Below are 13,776 nucleotides of genomic sequence, written 5' to 3'. Positions count from 1 at the left end.
TGCCGCATGTGCTACTCCAAGTCCTGCAACATCTCTAATCCAAGGATCCATCTATCCTCTAATTTGTCCCAACTCAAGGGTGTACGACAAAGGCGACCATATAATGCTTGGAAAGGAGACATACCAATCAAACTATGATACCCATTATTGTCTGCGAACTCAACCAAATGAATGTACTCCTCCCATCTAGACCGTTGATCCATGACATACATCCTCAACATGTCCTCCAACGCCTAGTTAACCCTCTCCGTCTGACCATATGTCTCTGGATGATATGCTGAATTAAAGTTCAGCTATACTCTCAAATCATGCTGAAGGGCTCTCCAAAATGTTGAAGTGAACACCGAATCATGATCTGATATGATCCCTTAAGGAATACCATGTAGTCTCACTATCTGCTCCATGAAAATACGAGCCACTGACTCTATTGTATAGGAAGATCTGGCTTGCAATAAATGAGCTACCTTGGTCAACCTATCAACAATAACCATAATAGCATCGTGACGACGTGAAGACATAGGCAAACTGACTATGAAGTCTGTAGATATGATGTTCTATTTCCACTCTGGAATCAGGTTCAACTGCAATAAACTTGTTGGATGTCGATGCTCTGCCTTCACCTGCTGACACTCTAAGCAACATGATACATAATCCGCTATGTCTCTCCTCATGCCCGTCCAATGATATAGGTCTGCATGCATCTTCTTGACACATGGATGTGCAGAGTAAGGTGCATGATGAACCTCTGATAGAATCAATGCTCGAAGACCATCCGATGGTGGAACATAGATACGTCCTAGATGACGAAGAAATCTATTGGACTCTAGTGAATATCCCATATACCTGTCGTCCAAAGGCCTCCTTAAAGAAATCTCCTCTCTAACTTCCTGATACCAAGCATTTGCTGGAAGTGCACTGAGAATACGACACCTCAAATCAACATTGAGAACCACTAATAATACCTCATGCCTCCTATATCTCAATGCATCTACTACCACATTCTCCTTACCATGTATGTACCTTACCTCAAAGTCATACTCACACAAAATCTCCATCTAACACCGCTACTTGGAATTCAGATTCAGTTGTGTGAAGATATACTATAAATTGCGATGATCATTGTACAACTCAAATCGATGCCCAAGAATATAATGCATTCATCTAGCCAATGCATGAATGACTCTCACTAACTCTAAATTGTGAGTAGGGTATTTCAAATCATGATCTTTGAGCTTGCGTGACTCATAGGCAATCACACATCCATCCTACATGAGAATTCCTCCAAGGCCCTCCAAAGACGCATCTGTGTGAACCACAAAGTTACCCAAAGGATCTGAAACTACTAAGATAGGTGTACTAGTCAAATGCTCCTTCAGAATCTGAAAAGTTGTCTCACATCGCTCTGACCAAATAAACTTCTTCCCTTTCCTCTAGAAATAAGTGATAGGATGTGCAATCCTAGAGAAATCCTAAACAAACCACCAATAATAGATTGCAAGACCCATAAAATTGCATACCTCACCCACATTAGTGGGTGTTGGCTAATCCACAATCTTCTGAATCTTAGAGGGATCCACTGCGATACCCTCTCTTGAAATGACATGGTCAAGGTATTTCACCTCGGTCTAGAAAAACTCACACTTTGCCATATTAGCATACAACTGATTCTCACGGAGACACTATAAGACTAGCCACATATGCTTCTCATGTTCCTCCTCTTTCCTCAAATAGATCAAAATATCATCTAAAAACATGAGAAAAAATCTATCAAGATAGGTCCTGAACACTCCATTCATCAAACATGAAAACCGATGGAGCATTTATCAACCAAAATGGTACCACTGTGAACTCATAATGGCCATACCTCATGCAAAAATTTGTACGATGAATGTCTACCTCATGAATCCACAACTAATGATACCCAGATTTGAGGTCTATCTTGGAGAAGACCTTCACATCCTTGATCTGATCAAACAAATCATTGATCCTCGACAAAGAATAACGGTTCTTCACCGTCACCTTATTCAATTGTCTATAATCGACACACAACTAAAGAGACACATCCTTCTTCTTCACAAACAACACCGCCACACCCCAAGGTGAAACACTAGGCCAAATGAATCCCTTCGCTAATAAATCCTCAAGCTACAACCTCAACTCACTCAAATCCTAAGTGGTCATCCGATAAGGAGCCTTAGATATAGGCTCTACTCCTAGAATCAAATCAATGTCGCACTTAGGCGGTATACCGAGAATCTTCCTTGGGAACACATCTGAAAACTCCTACAAAATAGGATGATGAGAAAAGACATCATCCCTACTCTCACCCTCATCCAACTCATCCACTCTAAGTGCAAAAACTTGGCAACCCTTGCGCACACAACGCTTCATCTACATCACAGAAATCATGCGAAGAGACATAGGTCGTTGAATACCTACTATCTCCACACTCTTCCCGCTATTACCCAGACACTGCACTCTCTTACCTTGAAAATCAATCCTAACCTGATGAGACTCAAGCCAATCCATACCTAACACCACTCCATAGGATCCCAAAGATATTACATGAAGATCCATCATGGTAGAGAGCACACCCAACTCTAAAACACAACCATGCACAAGGGAATCCATAGCCACCTATCAGCTTGCTTTGCCATAGCAAGCCCACATCTTTCTACTAAAGAAGAGGAAATAAAAGAATTAGTAGCACCAGAATCAAACAATACTGAGCAAGAGATACCACTTATCTCACCTATAGTCTCAACAACAGTGTTCTGATGCTCAGCTTGATGGTTATCAACCACCTTAAACACACAATGGGATCTACCTGCATCACCAACTGTAGGCTCTAAAGTTGTGGGTCTCTATCATGACATCTGTGTGGACCTCTGAGGATACTGAGATGCATAGTGACCCAACTGGCCACAACTAAAACAACTCCCTCTAGTGAAACCTCGTGCAACTGGTGGGGCACTAGATTGTTGCACACTGCCTCTACTAGACTATTGAACACTTTGAGATGGCTAAGAGGAAATTGGTTGTCTATCACGTTGTCTTCCATGATCCATGTCCTGATGTGATCTACCTCCGCGTGCAAAGTTTGGACCCTAAAATTTCTTCTTCCAATATCGTTGACCACCTCGAGAAGAGGAAGAATAGCTCCTAGGTTGTCTTGAGAACTGTGACTAAGCACCTGTCGCAACTGATCCTGAAGCTAGAGCACTACTAGTCTGCACACCTGTGGAGCCTCTCAACACCAAAGACAACTTCTCCTCAATCAACCAGGTCTTCTCCACTGCTACCTCCATAGACTTGGGTTTGAGAGCCCGAACATCACTACCAATGCAGTCATTAAGACCCCTAATGAAATGTTGCACAAGCATTGCATCATCATTTGCAATCCTGGAGTATTGTCTAAGCTCAAATAATTTCTTCTCATACTACTCAATTATCATATCTCGCTACCTCAAATCATGGAACTCATCAGCCCTACGTTGTCTACAAAGGTCTGATAGAAAATGAGCATGGAATTGCTTAAGGAATAACTCCCACAAAACTTTCACAATATCCAAAGGGAGCTTCTACTCCTTTGTATGCCACCATGCGGAAGAAAAACGTCGAAGATGCATAATTGTACACCTATCCTTGGTGTTACTACCATATGGGTGCATGGAAAAACACCTACCCAAGTCAAGCAACCAAGTATTTGCCTCCGATCCACTGCCAAACCCATCAAAAGTAGGGGGACGAGCCCTCAGTAAGTCTCTCATATGACCAACTGTTGTTGCATTCTTATCCTCTACAACCTCTGCTCTCCTATGAGGTCAATTGTAATGCTCCCTCTCACGCTTCTGAACACAACTCTATCATTGTGACCTAAATGATGACTCCTGATGATTCTCTTGCTGCCCTGGACCTAGACGATCAAGAAGATTATGAAGTGTCATAACCAACTGTGAAATTGCAACACCACCTCCCTGATCCTACTGATGCTCCTCCTCATTTTGTTATTCTCATTATTGTTGCTCCTCATGGTGTAACTCTTCAGAAACCTCAAGACAAGGTTTATGACGAGTAACCATGTGACCACCACGACCGCAACCATGACCTCTACATCTAGAAGGCATATTGTCTATCCAAGATGCAAAAGATTCTATGAGATAAAATCTAGCGCAAATAAGCAAAATAATAACAAGCAGGGATACACTATTGGGCTACCCCATGCTAAGATGTGCTAAACCGCATAATGGGCTTGTATGAAACCAAAGTACCTAGTGTAAGAGCATGGGATTTGATACTAGATGTAATGCCCACCAAAATACCCTAGAAAAATAATCTAAAAACTACTAACAATTTTTTATTTTAAAACATTTTGTAATGCCCCACCAGGAACCCTAAAGGAAAACAACACAACTAGACAACTAAAGGGTGAAATATTTTATTTTTTTAAAGATTAAGTGCATTAAATAACCATTGCACTTTTAATAACACAACGGAAGTCTAACACATGATTTCCTAAGGGTTACCAACGAAGATTAATTCGTAGATTATATTAACACCATGGTTAATCCAATTGTCCATTTAATTAGATAAATTAAATGCTCAAGATTTAAAACTACACATTCATCTAATTCCATATGAAAGAATCAAAGTATTCCAATGCATTTATTTATCCATAAATCATCTATACAAAAGACCAAAGCAACTGAATTAACATACATTCCACTGATATAATATTACAATATCCATAAATACATGGCTTCCAAAAATACCACAGAATCCAAAGTTACAATATCAAAGTTACATAAAAGTTTTGATACAATGACCAGAAGGTCTCAACTGTACAATGATCACGAATAAGATTTGGTACATGAACCACGAACCAAGAAACACCAGCGAAGCCTTTCCTTGCCTAAAGATACAATCCAGAACATCCGATGGGAAGTGGCACTACCACTCGACCATGTGATCCCGAAATGGAACCACCCCACTGTGTTAGGAGAGAGTAGAAAACCCTCAAGCAAGCAAAATAAGACAAGTATGAAAGAACTACATGACTCTGCAAACATCCATGTGACTCAACTCACAAACACTAGTGACTCTAAGGAGAGAGTGTCATCACATAACTTACGATGGCTACCATGGTAGGCCTCCACAAGTCCTGGCCCCCATCCTGGGTTATCCTAGTAACATCTCCCGAACCTCCGACTCCATCTAAGTCTCATGCGGACCCTACCAATCCTTTCGTGAAGACAAGGTGGTAAGTTTGCCATTCCAGGCCTTCTCGCAACATTATGAGCCATGTACTAGTACTCACCTCTGCACGAGGTACATTATCTTAATTAATATTATAAACTAACCACCCCCTAATCAATTATTAGGTTATCACTTTTTAACTCACTTTTGAGGGGTTATCCTTCCATCCACTTTGGGCACGGCCCCCACTCAAAATCTACTCTCTCTCATAGTTTTAATTGTTTTTTTTTTGCCATGATCTTCATAGAAATTGGAATAAGTACGCAATAAAATATGAAATTTGTATTAAATCAAGAAATTGTGGCTAAAATTTGGTTCCCACCATTTTGTATGCTAGGATATGTCCATACTATCAATTTGGTTGGTCCCTTGTTCAAACTTATCTGTGTTCTACATTTATAGATATATGGATTGATATTATAGTAAACTTGACTTGAGTTATATGAACATAACATAACTATGAACATAAGTCCTTCCAACAAATCTATTTCTTGCATATGTTGTGATCATTGTCGTTTAAGAAATCACATATCTTTCAGGTATAAGGGTTCATGGACCTTGTCTATACTTTTGTATTTTGCATACATATCTACTAGGATAGTTTTAAATCTATCATGTAATAAGATTACCAACATGGTCATGAACCTAAGAACCAATGTCTCCCTTTGATCCAAGTAATCTGATTTTCTCATAGTGTCTCTTTAACTGGTTTAGGCATAGATGTCATAGAGTTACTTGAATATGGAAAAACTTTGCAAAGCTTAATGGAGAGATGCCAAAACCAACCAAAATTAGAAACCAAGATGGAAATATTTTTGGTCGATGTTGATTACTAATCTACCTAGATTCTCTTGTATTAGACACAGTGAGTATGAAAATTTTTGTGACAAGAAATCAAAAAATGGAGTTGGGTAATAAAACTACCCTTTCAAGTTGTAAATAACCTACAACAAACTCCATCTTTGTGTTAGGTACACAAAATTAAGTATTTTTCCTTCTCATCCAACATCTTGTCAAAACAATTGGCATCCTCCTCATGCAATAATTCTCACTACTCTTCTCTCCTCTCATCGATTGCATCCACCATTTGTCGTCCCCCTATGACAAAATATTTTTCCTCTACTCTTCTCCTTTGTGGGATCCCACCCACCATTATCCAGCCTCCTCCATCAAATAATCTCTACACTCTTCTCTTTTGTGGATTTTTATCCACTAAAAAATGACTACCTCCACCAAAATCCTCTTATGCTATACTCTACTACTTCCATATGCAAACATGCAACCTTTTGACACCAATCCGCAATATTTGCAAAATCCACTTGTACTCTATAGATTCTACATGCACATATGCAACAATTACAGTCGAATAATTCTTCCTTGCATCTACTTGCACTAACTGATTTCTATTCAACTCTACTTCACAAAACTAAAAAAAAAAATCTCTAATTACCTCTGTAATACCTTTCTCATTCAAACAAGATAACTCTTTAATATTTTTTTATCTCTTCCCCAAGAAACTCACCATCTGCATTAGGTCCCTGATCAAATACATGGTCTTCATAAACCTCTACTAAAACTTCCAAATCTACCTTCTGAACTTCTTCCTCTTCTACTACACCAGCCTATGAGGTACTTTCACCTCCATCTCATTGTCAACTTTCATTTGTTAATTTATGGTCCATAGTGACCATTTTCTCTCCTCTTGTCTCTTCGTTCCTCACCTCAATTATTTTCTTATTTTCATTTGTGTTATCTACGCTTGTGGGGGTTTCTCTCACATCTTTCTTCTTTCATCTTCCTTCCATCCAAGGGTTGCAACTGTCCTTTTTGAAGGGGGTTTTCCTTGTCCCATAACTCTCTTGCCAATATATCTCTAAAAATAGAGTTGCCATGGATCTCTTAATGACCCACCTCATCCTCCTCTTTGAATGCATCTTCTCATTTGTTACAATCTTCCACTCACATTACATGCTTTGCAATCTGTAATTCATTTTTTATTGCACATCAAGCTCTTTTTGCTCAAGACTTATCTCTCACCTACAATATTCCACACAAGCTTCTTCACAACCTCTTCACACTTTCAAGCATAAACTTCCTCATGATTATTGATTTGTTTACACAACTATACCCTGTGGTCCTAGTGTAGACTACCTCACATTTGACGATTTGTCCATACATTCAAAGATCACTAGCTATGATACCATTTGGTGCAAGAGGGATCCTCTTTCTATCAAAACACACATCCACACAACAATAAATTCACTACAAATAAAATCAAATATAATGACACAAATATTGCAACAAAACTACTTAATTCACTCCTATATTTGGCACTAATTTTCGATGAATCGTTGTTGCAACTTCGACAAACTATTGTCAGATTATCAACAAAACACCCATACAAATTTCATCACTAAAATTTTCTCTTTTTCGATGAACCTAAATTCGTCGAATCCCCGACGAAGTGTCATCAAACAATGCCACAAAAAATGAAACCAGTTTTCATCGGAAAAGTGATGAAAACTTTGTCCATCTTGTGATGAACAATAACCACAAAACATTGCAAAATGTCTCTTTCAAAACATTGAAAAAGCACCAAAAAATTATTTCACTTTCAATGATGTGGAGCATATATTATGACGTAAATATCGTCGTGAATACAACAACTTTGTCAGAAGTTTTTTGTGGTTCGTCACAATTTCGACGATGTGGAGCATGCCATTACAACAAAAAATATCATCGTGTGTACAAAAACTTCATCAGAAGTTTTTAGTGGTTCGTCGCAATTGCAACAATGTTGAGCATGCCAATATGATGAAAATATCATCGCACATACAACAACTTCATCATAAGTTTTGGTGTTCCATCACAATTCTGATGATGTGGAGCATGCCAGTGCGACGAAAATATCATTGCACACAAAGCACCTTTGTCAGATGTTAAATAGTGGTTCTTCAGTTTGTGTTCGTCGAAATTGTGACAAAAATGTGTTGTTTTTAAAAAAATTATTCGTTCAAATTTATGATATTGCATACGTTTGAATGAATTTAATTATTGGTAATTGAGAGTTGGCCATAAACAAATTTGCAAGGCATTCACATCAAATAGATATACAAGTCAATGACATGGATCAAAACTGTTATTAATTTACAGGCAGTAACATCTTTGTTCTTGGTGGCATGCATGAGAATTTTCTTGATATGTATGCTTAATATATGAAGCTTGATAATGCTATTATGCAGAATTTAATAGTAATATTAATATGGACTACAATATGTATGACAATCATACTTAATCTCATATATGCTCATAATACATGAGAAGTTAGTATACTTATAGTCTAATTCTTGTTACTACTATCAGTATTTGAAAAGGTGGGAATGAGATGTTCCAAAGAGGGGCAGTCTAAATCCAAGCAGGTTAAGTCCCAAGATAGGGTACTCATACTTCTCAACCCTCATCCAACCATTGGTACACATTAGTTTAGGCTTATTCAACTTGCCCAAGGCTAACTTGAGACTCTCCAACCCTCAGATAACACCAAACCCTCTAAACCCCAATCACACAAGCCAATCTTCTATTTGAACTCCAAATTATCCACAAAAACAACTCCCATTGATACATAAGTATTGAACAACCCAAGGGATTCAAGACAAATCTATGGAGACTCCTCTTTATATCCAAATAATTGAACTCTACCCCCCCATCCACCCTAAAGGCCATAAGGGAAGCTACAGTATCAATGTTGTCTTCTTGTGATAGTCACAAATACTTATGACAATCATAACAAATGGAATCATTTCCACCCTCTAGGACTTTCTAGCACCCCCAAGGGTCTCTAAAGGTATCCACACTCCTTTCCCAGTTGTTTTCCACTCATCAAATCCACTCTTTGCATCTTATTCATAAGATCTCAGTCCACTAATCTTTTAGGACAACAACATACCCAGTTTAGGACAATCATTAAAATAGTGAGTATTTTAACCAATCAAGGGCCACAAATACTTGATTAGGGTCTGTACTAACCCCTCACACCTTCCCAATCCTTCACCAAACCTTTGGGATCTCAATATTATACTTATATCAACCCACACATCACCAACTTGTTGTCTTTTTCAGTCTAAGATACAAAATCAGACTTTGTGTTATCCTCAGCACATGTCAAACTTTGAGGGAACCTATTTTAGTTGGTCTCTAAGAGCTTTGGTAACATGCATATCCTCCTTCTTCCTTAAAAATGAAGTAGTAACAAAGGTTGGTACTTGCATTAAGAGTTATAGAAGACAAACTTAATTATCTTAAATGGTATATGAATAATTCACTTATTAATAATAAATTAATTGAACTATGGATAGCACATATTTGATTCATGTTAAAACAGATTTCTCTCCTAATCAATTTATTTAATTCATAATTATATTGACATAGATTAATTATGTTAATCAAGTAGGGGACATGACAAACGGATCAGTCAAAATTTCATAAGAACCCAGTTTGACATCTTCATACTATGTAAAGTTGATTTGTAGATATTACCTTTTTATATAGATTTCCCAAACAACTTATTTAACCATGGATATGCAGAATCAACATAGATAGAAAAGTAAGTTTCACTGTGTATTATACCTAGTTATGGCTATAGGCTCCAATATCTTTTCCCAAAATTTCATCTAGGATTTGCCAAGCCCTATTAATAGAATCATAACCGTAACAACAATTGTTAGTATATTAACAACAATGAAAAAGGTTTATGAACAAAAAACATTACAACAAAACATACAAAATATTCTTAGTGAGCTTTGAAATTTGTAAGGTAGTGGCATGTGCAAATTTTCCTACCTAAAGATGCCATGTGTTTCATCTTTGTCCAGAAATGTTGGATGGTCACATAACGCTAGCACTTGTACAAATATCATTGAAAAAATGAAGTTTATAGAACATAAGATTAAAGCTTCCATAAATCACGTCAATTTATAGATACACAAATAACAAAAATAAATAAACCTCTCAAAAAAATGTAATTGGTTGCTAACCCAACGAATGTGGATTTCCAATATTAAAATAAATAATCTGCAATTACAAAGCATGGTCTAGTTCAATGAATAATTTACTGTCTCTACAAAGTTCTATGAATAAAAAAAGTTAAAAGAATGCCTTAACATGTTTCTATCAATAATTAAATAAGTTCAAATGTAGAAATGTGTTCCCTAATTTATAATAAAAACAATTAACAAGTGTTCACATAGAAAAACAACTTACCTAGCATGAAAACAGAATATAAAAAAATGTTAATAGGAATTTCTATGATTAAATTACCATATATCTAATTATTTTATAACAAAATGACTTAATGTCAAAGGATAGACCATAACTATAATGCCATTAATTTAATACTTTAACTGATTTAGTACAAAGTATTTGTGCTTGCCAAATTCAAAATAATCTAAGGAAAATGCCACCAATGAAGAAAGGGTGAATTTTGTGAAGCTAATCATAAACTAAGATTCATTGCAGCTTCATAAATTGGCTTAAACTCAGGTGATATTTTGGACATGATCTGAATAATCTCTCAATTGAAAATATTGTGCCAACTGGAATCCCCTACAAAATTTGTCATCCAAGGTAGCATACGACATGTGTTAAAAAGTAAAATAAGTACAAAGGATAACATATTGAAGCAAAGAGAACTAATGAAAATCACATAATCTTAAAAGAGTAGCATAATGAAATATTGAAAAGTGCATTACCTTATTGATCTTCTCTTTGTTTTGAGAATAGTTTAATATTCTCTACTTAATAAGGCCAACCACATGAAGGTGGAAGCTCATTTGGCCCCTCCCCCTCACATCACTCTCAATTCCCCATACCCAGTCATATAACATTAATCATTCATTCATCCATTAATAGCATATAACATTCATTCATTCATCCATTAATAACATATAACACTCATTCATTCATCCATTAATAACATATATCATTCATCCATTAACATATTCACATTCATTCATTAACATATAACATTCATTGTTTCAGTTTTTACATATTATCAAAAATATGGTTGTCATAATATATTACAATCACTTTTTTTTGTTTATTTTTTGTAGATAAATAAAAAATAAGTGGAGCATCATTTTCTAAACCATCTATCCCCCCTTCAGTTGTTCTTCCCTTTTCTCATGATCTTAATGTATGCCTAGTCGTGTACTCACAACGTGGAGGCCGCTGCAAGGGGGGGTCTACTGCAATAACAAAGAAATGTTAAAATGATATGTTTTATTATTGTTGTTGTTATAAGTATTTCATTAATTAAAAGAACATTAGAGTGGCACTCTTTACCTAATGGGGCCACATCATGTTCTTGATCTTGTCTTATATCCTCACAGCATGCTGAACACCCTCTAAATCCTCTAGAGTTGAAACACGAAAGGCTACATTAATTAATACACCAATTGCAATTAAATATGCTTAAAATAACATTAAAATGGTCCTCTTTACCTGATGGAGGAACATCATGTTCCGAATCTTGTCTAGCCTGGTCATGCTCAACATGTTCATCACGCTCTACATGCTCTAAAGTTGAAACACGAAAGGTTGCATTAATTAATACACCAATGGCAATTAAAGATGTTTAATTGAATTAATCCATAATGCATTTTGTATAACACATGAATACATCTAGTATCGGGATACACATGACCATGACCTTCATCTGCAAGTTGTGCTCCACCCTCACTAGGCTGCATTCCAATGCCATGTGCAATATTATCATTGCTTTCTTATTTAAAACAAATAGGCACATAATTACTTTATGGTGGGAATTAATATTGAATAGATTGCACAAGTATTTAATTTTAAATAAACTTCATTGAGTTTATTTACCTGTGTGTCGGATGCAGTGGAAGCTTGTGTTTGGCTAGTCAAGAGTCTTAGGCATTCAGCCACGACTCTATAGCCTTGCAGGAAGACAATCTTCAGGTCCTCTTCTGTGGACACTCTCTTGAATTCAGAGCCCTACATTTTTTCATAAGGTCATGAATTTTGTTTCTATGGTGTGATAAAACCAAAATTATTTGCAATTTATTATTTGGATGCTATATTTCATTTATTGATACTTACAATTCATGAGGCTAATTTCACATAACCACCAGAGCCAAGTTTGTGTTGCCCATGTTTTTCTACTCTTGCCTTTGTTGCCTTCAATGTGTCGGACAACCTATGAAAAGTTTGAAATACGTTAGATTATATAAAAAGAAAGAGTAATCATTATATAATTACATTGTTGATAGTATCACATACCTTCCTTGGCCCGGTGGTGTCTTTCCTTTTTCTGTTCAGCCTGCTTCTTTCCATCTAACACCAGGTCCTTCCACTCCCTCTCTGGAATCATTGGGGGATGCTTGTACTTTTTTTCTTCTCTAAATGTGACCTATATTGGTCCCTGACATACTTTAGATAGGTACCACCTTTCTTAAGGACCTTGGTTTGGTTGAATGTGTTATTACTGAATATCACAACTAAACTGTTAATGAGCTCATCTTTTAAATATTCATTTTGGGCATTCCACTGTGTACGTATGGTTGGCCCGAAGATCTCCAAAGTAATATCATTTAGATATTTCTAAAAAACATCATTTCCTGCAAAAATATCATGGGATCATTAGTCTAAAAAGAGTGATCAATAAGTAAATTTCAAATGGATTATATATAATAATAATTAAAACATTTTAAAGTACACAAGACCTTCTCTATCTTTATGGAAACAAAATCCTTGGTCACCACAAATGTAACCGAAAAAATTCCCGTACTATTAATATGGGAGAATCTGGGAAATGTTGCTAAAACATCACCAATACTAGTGGCCTATGCATCCCCAAGTACATGTCCTGACACATGTTCTGGCATGTGTTTTTTGCTAGAGGGTACACTACCCGATGCTTGCATGCTATGTGTTGCCGATATTTTAGTCGACAATATAGGAATAGATGATAGGGTCGAATGATGTGATGTATGTGCAGGAAGGTCGGGATCGACACTTGTACCAACCTCTACTCCTCGGGCAACACCTGTAGTACCCTGATCATGGCTAGCTACATCATAAGAATGCAAAAAAATCTTGTAAAAACACCACACATTTTAGTTCATGATATAAAAGAGTACAAAATATAAAACCATGAATGAACTTATGTTATAATTAAAGATCTCATGAAAGCTTACTTGCAAGTTTCGTGCTCTCCCGGTCAATATTTTAACCCTTTCTCTCATCTCATCTGTTTGACGCACCATGAATAATAACTGAAGGATTGCTTCATTGCATTTTTTGGGGGTCTTCCTTATCATATCCAGAGGGTTTACAGAATATACAATGTCATCATCGCATAATAGTGACTACACCTCCCTATGGATTCTCTCCTCTACTGCTAGTGCCTTTCCCTGATCATTTGACTGTGACAAGAATATTAAAAACATTATCAAAATTAACCCAATAAACTTACGAAAAAAATAAAATAAAATGGTGCAG

At 36.6% G+C, this 13,776-nt stretch overlaps 1 protein-coding gene across 1 annotated transcript; it reads right to left on the bottom strand.

Annotated features, from left to right (window-relative positions):
• Positions 1-554: 554 nt before the first annotated feature.
• LOC131876052 (uncharacterized) lies at positions 555-1,055 on the bottom strand. Its single transcript, XM_059220825.1, has one exon. It carries the CDS (start codon positions 1,053-1,055, stop codon positions 555-557), a length of 501 nt encoding a protein of 166 aa, XP_059076808.1.
• Positions 1,056-13,776: the final 12,721 nt, after the last annotated feature.

This window comes from Cryptomeria japonica, chromosome 5 (genome assembly GCF_030272615.1).
Source record: "Cryptomeria japonica chromosome 5, Sugi_1.0, whole genome shotgun sequence".
In the NCBI taxonomy this organism is placed as follows: Eukaryota; Viridiplantae; Streptophyta; class Pinopsida; order Cupressales; family Cupressaceae; genus Cryptomeria; species Cryptomeria japonica.
Note: the sequence above shows the minus strand (reverse complement) of the source record. Positions and strands in the feature narration are given on the sequence as shown.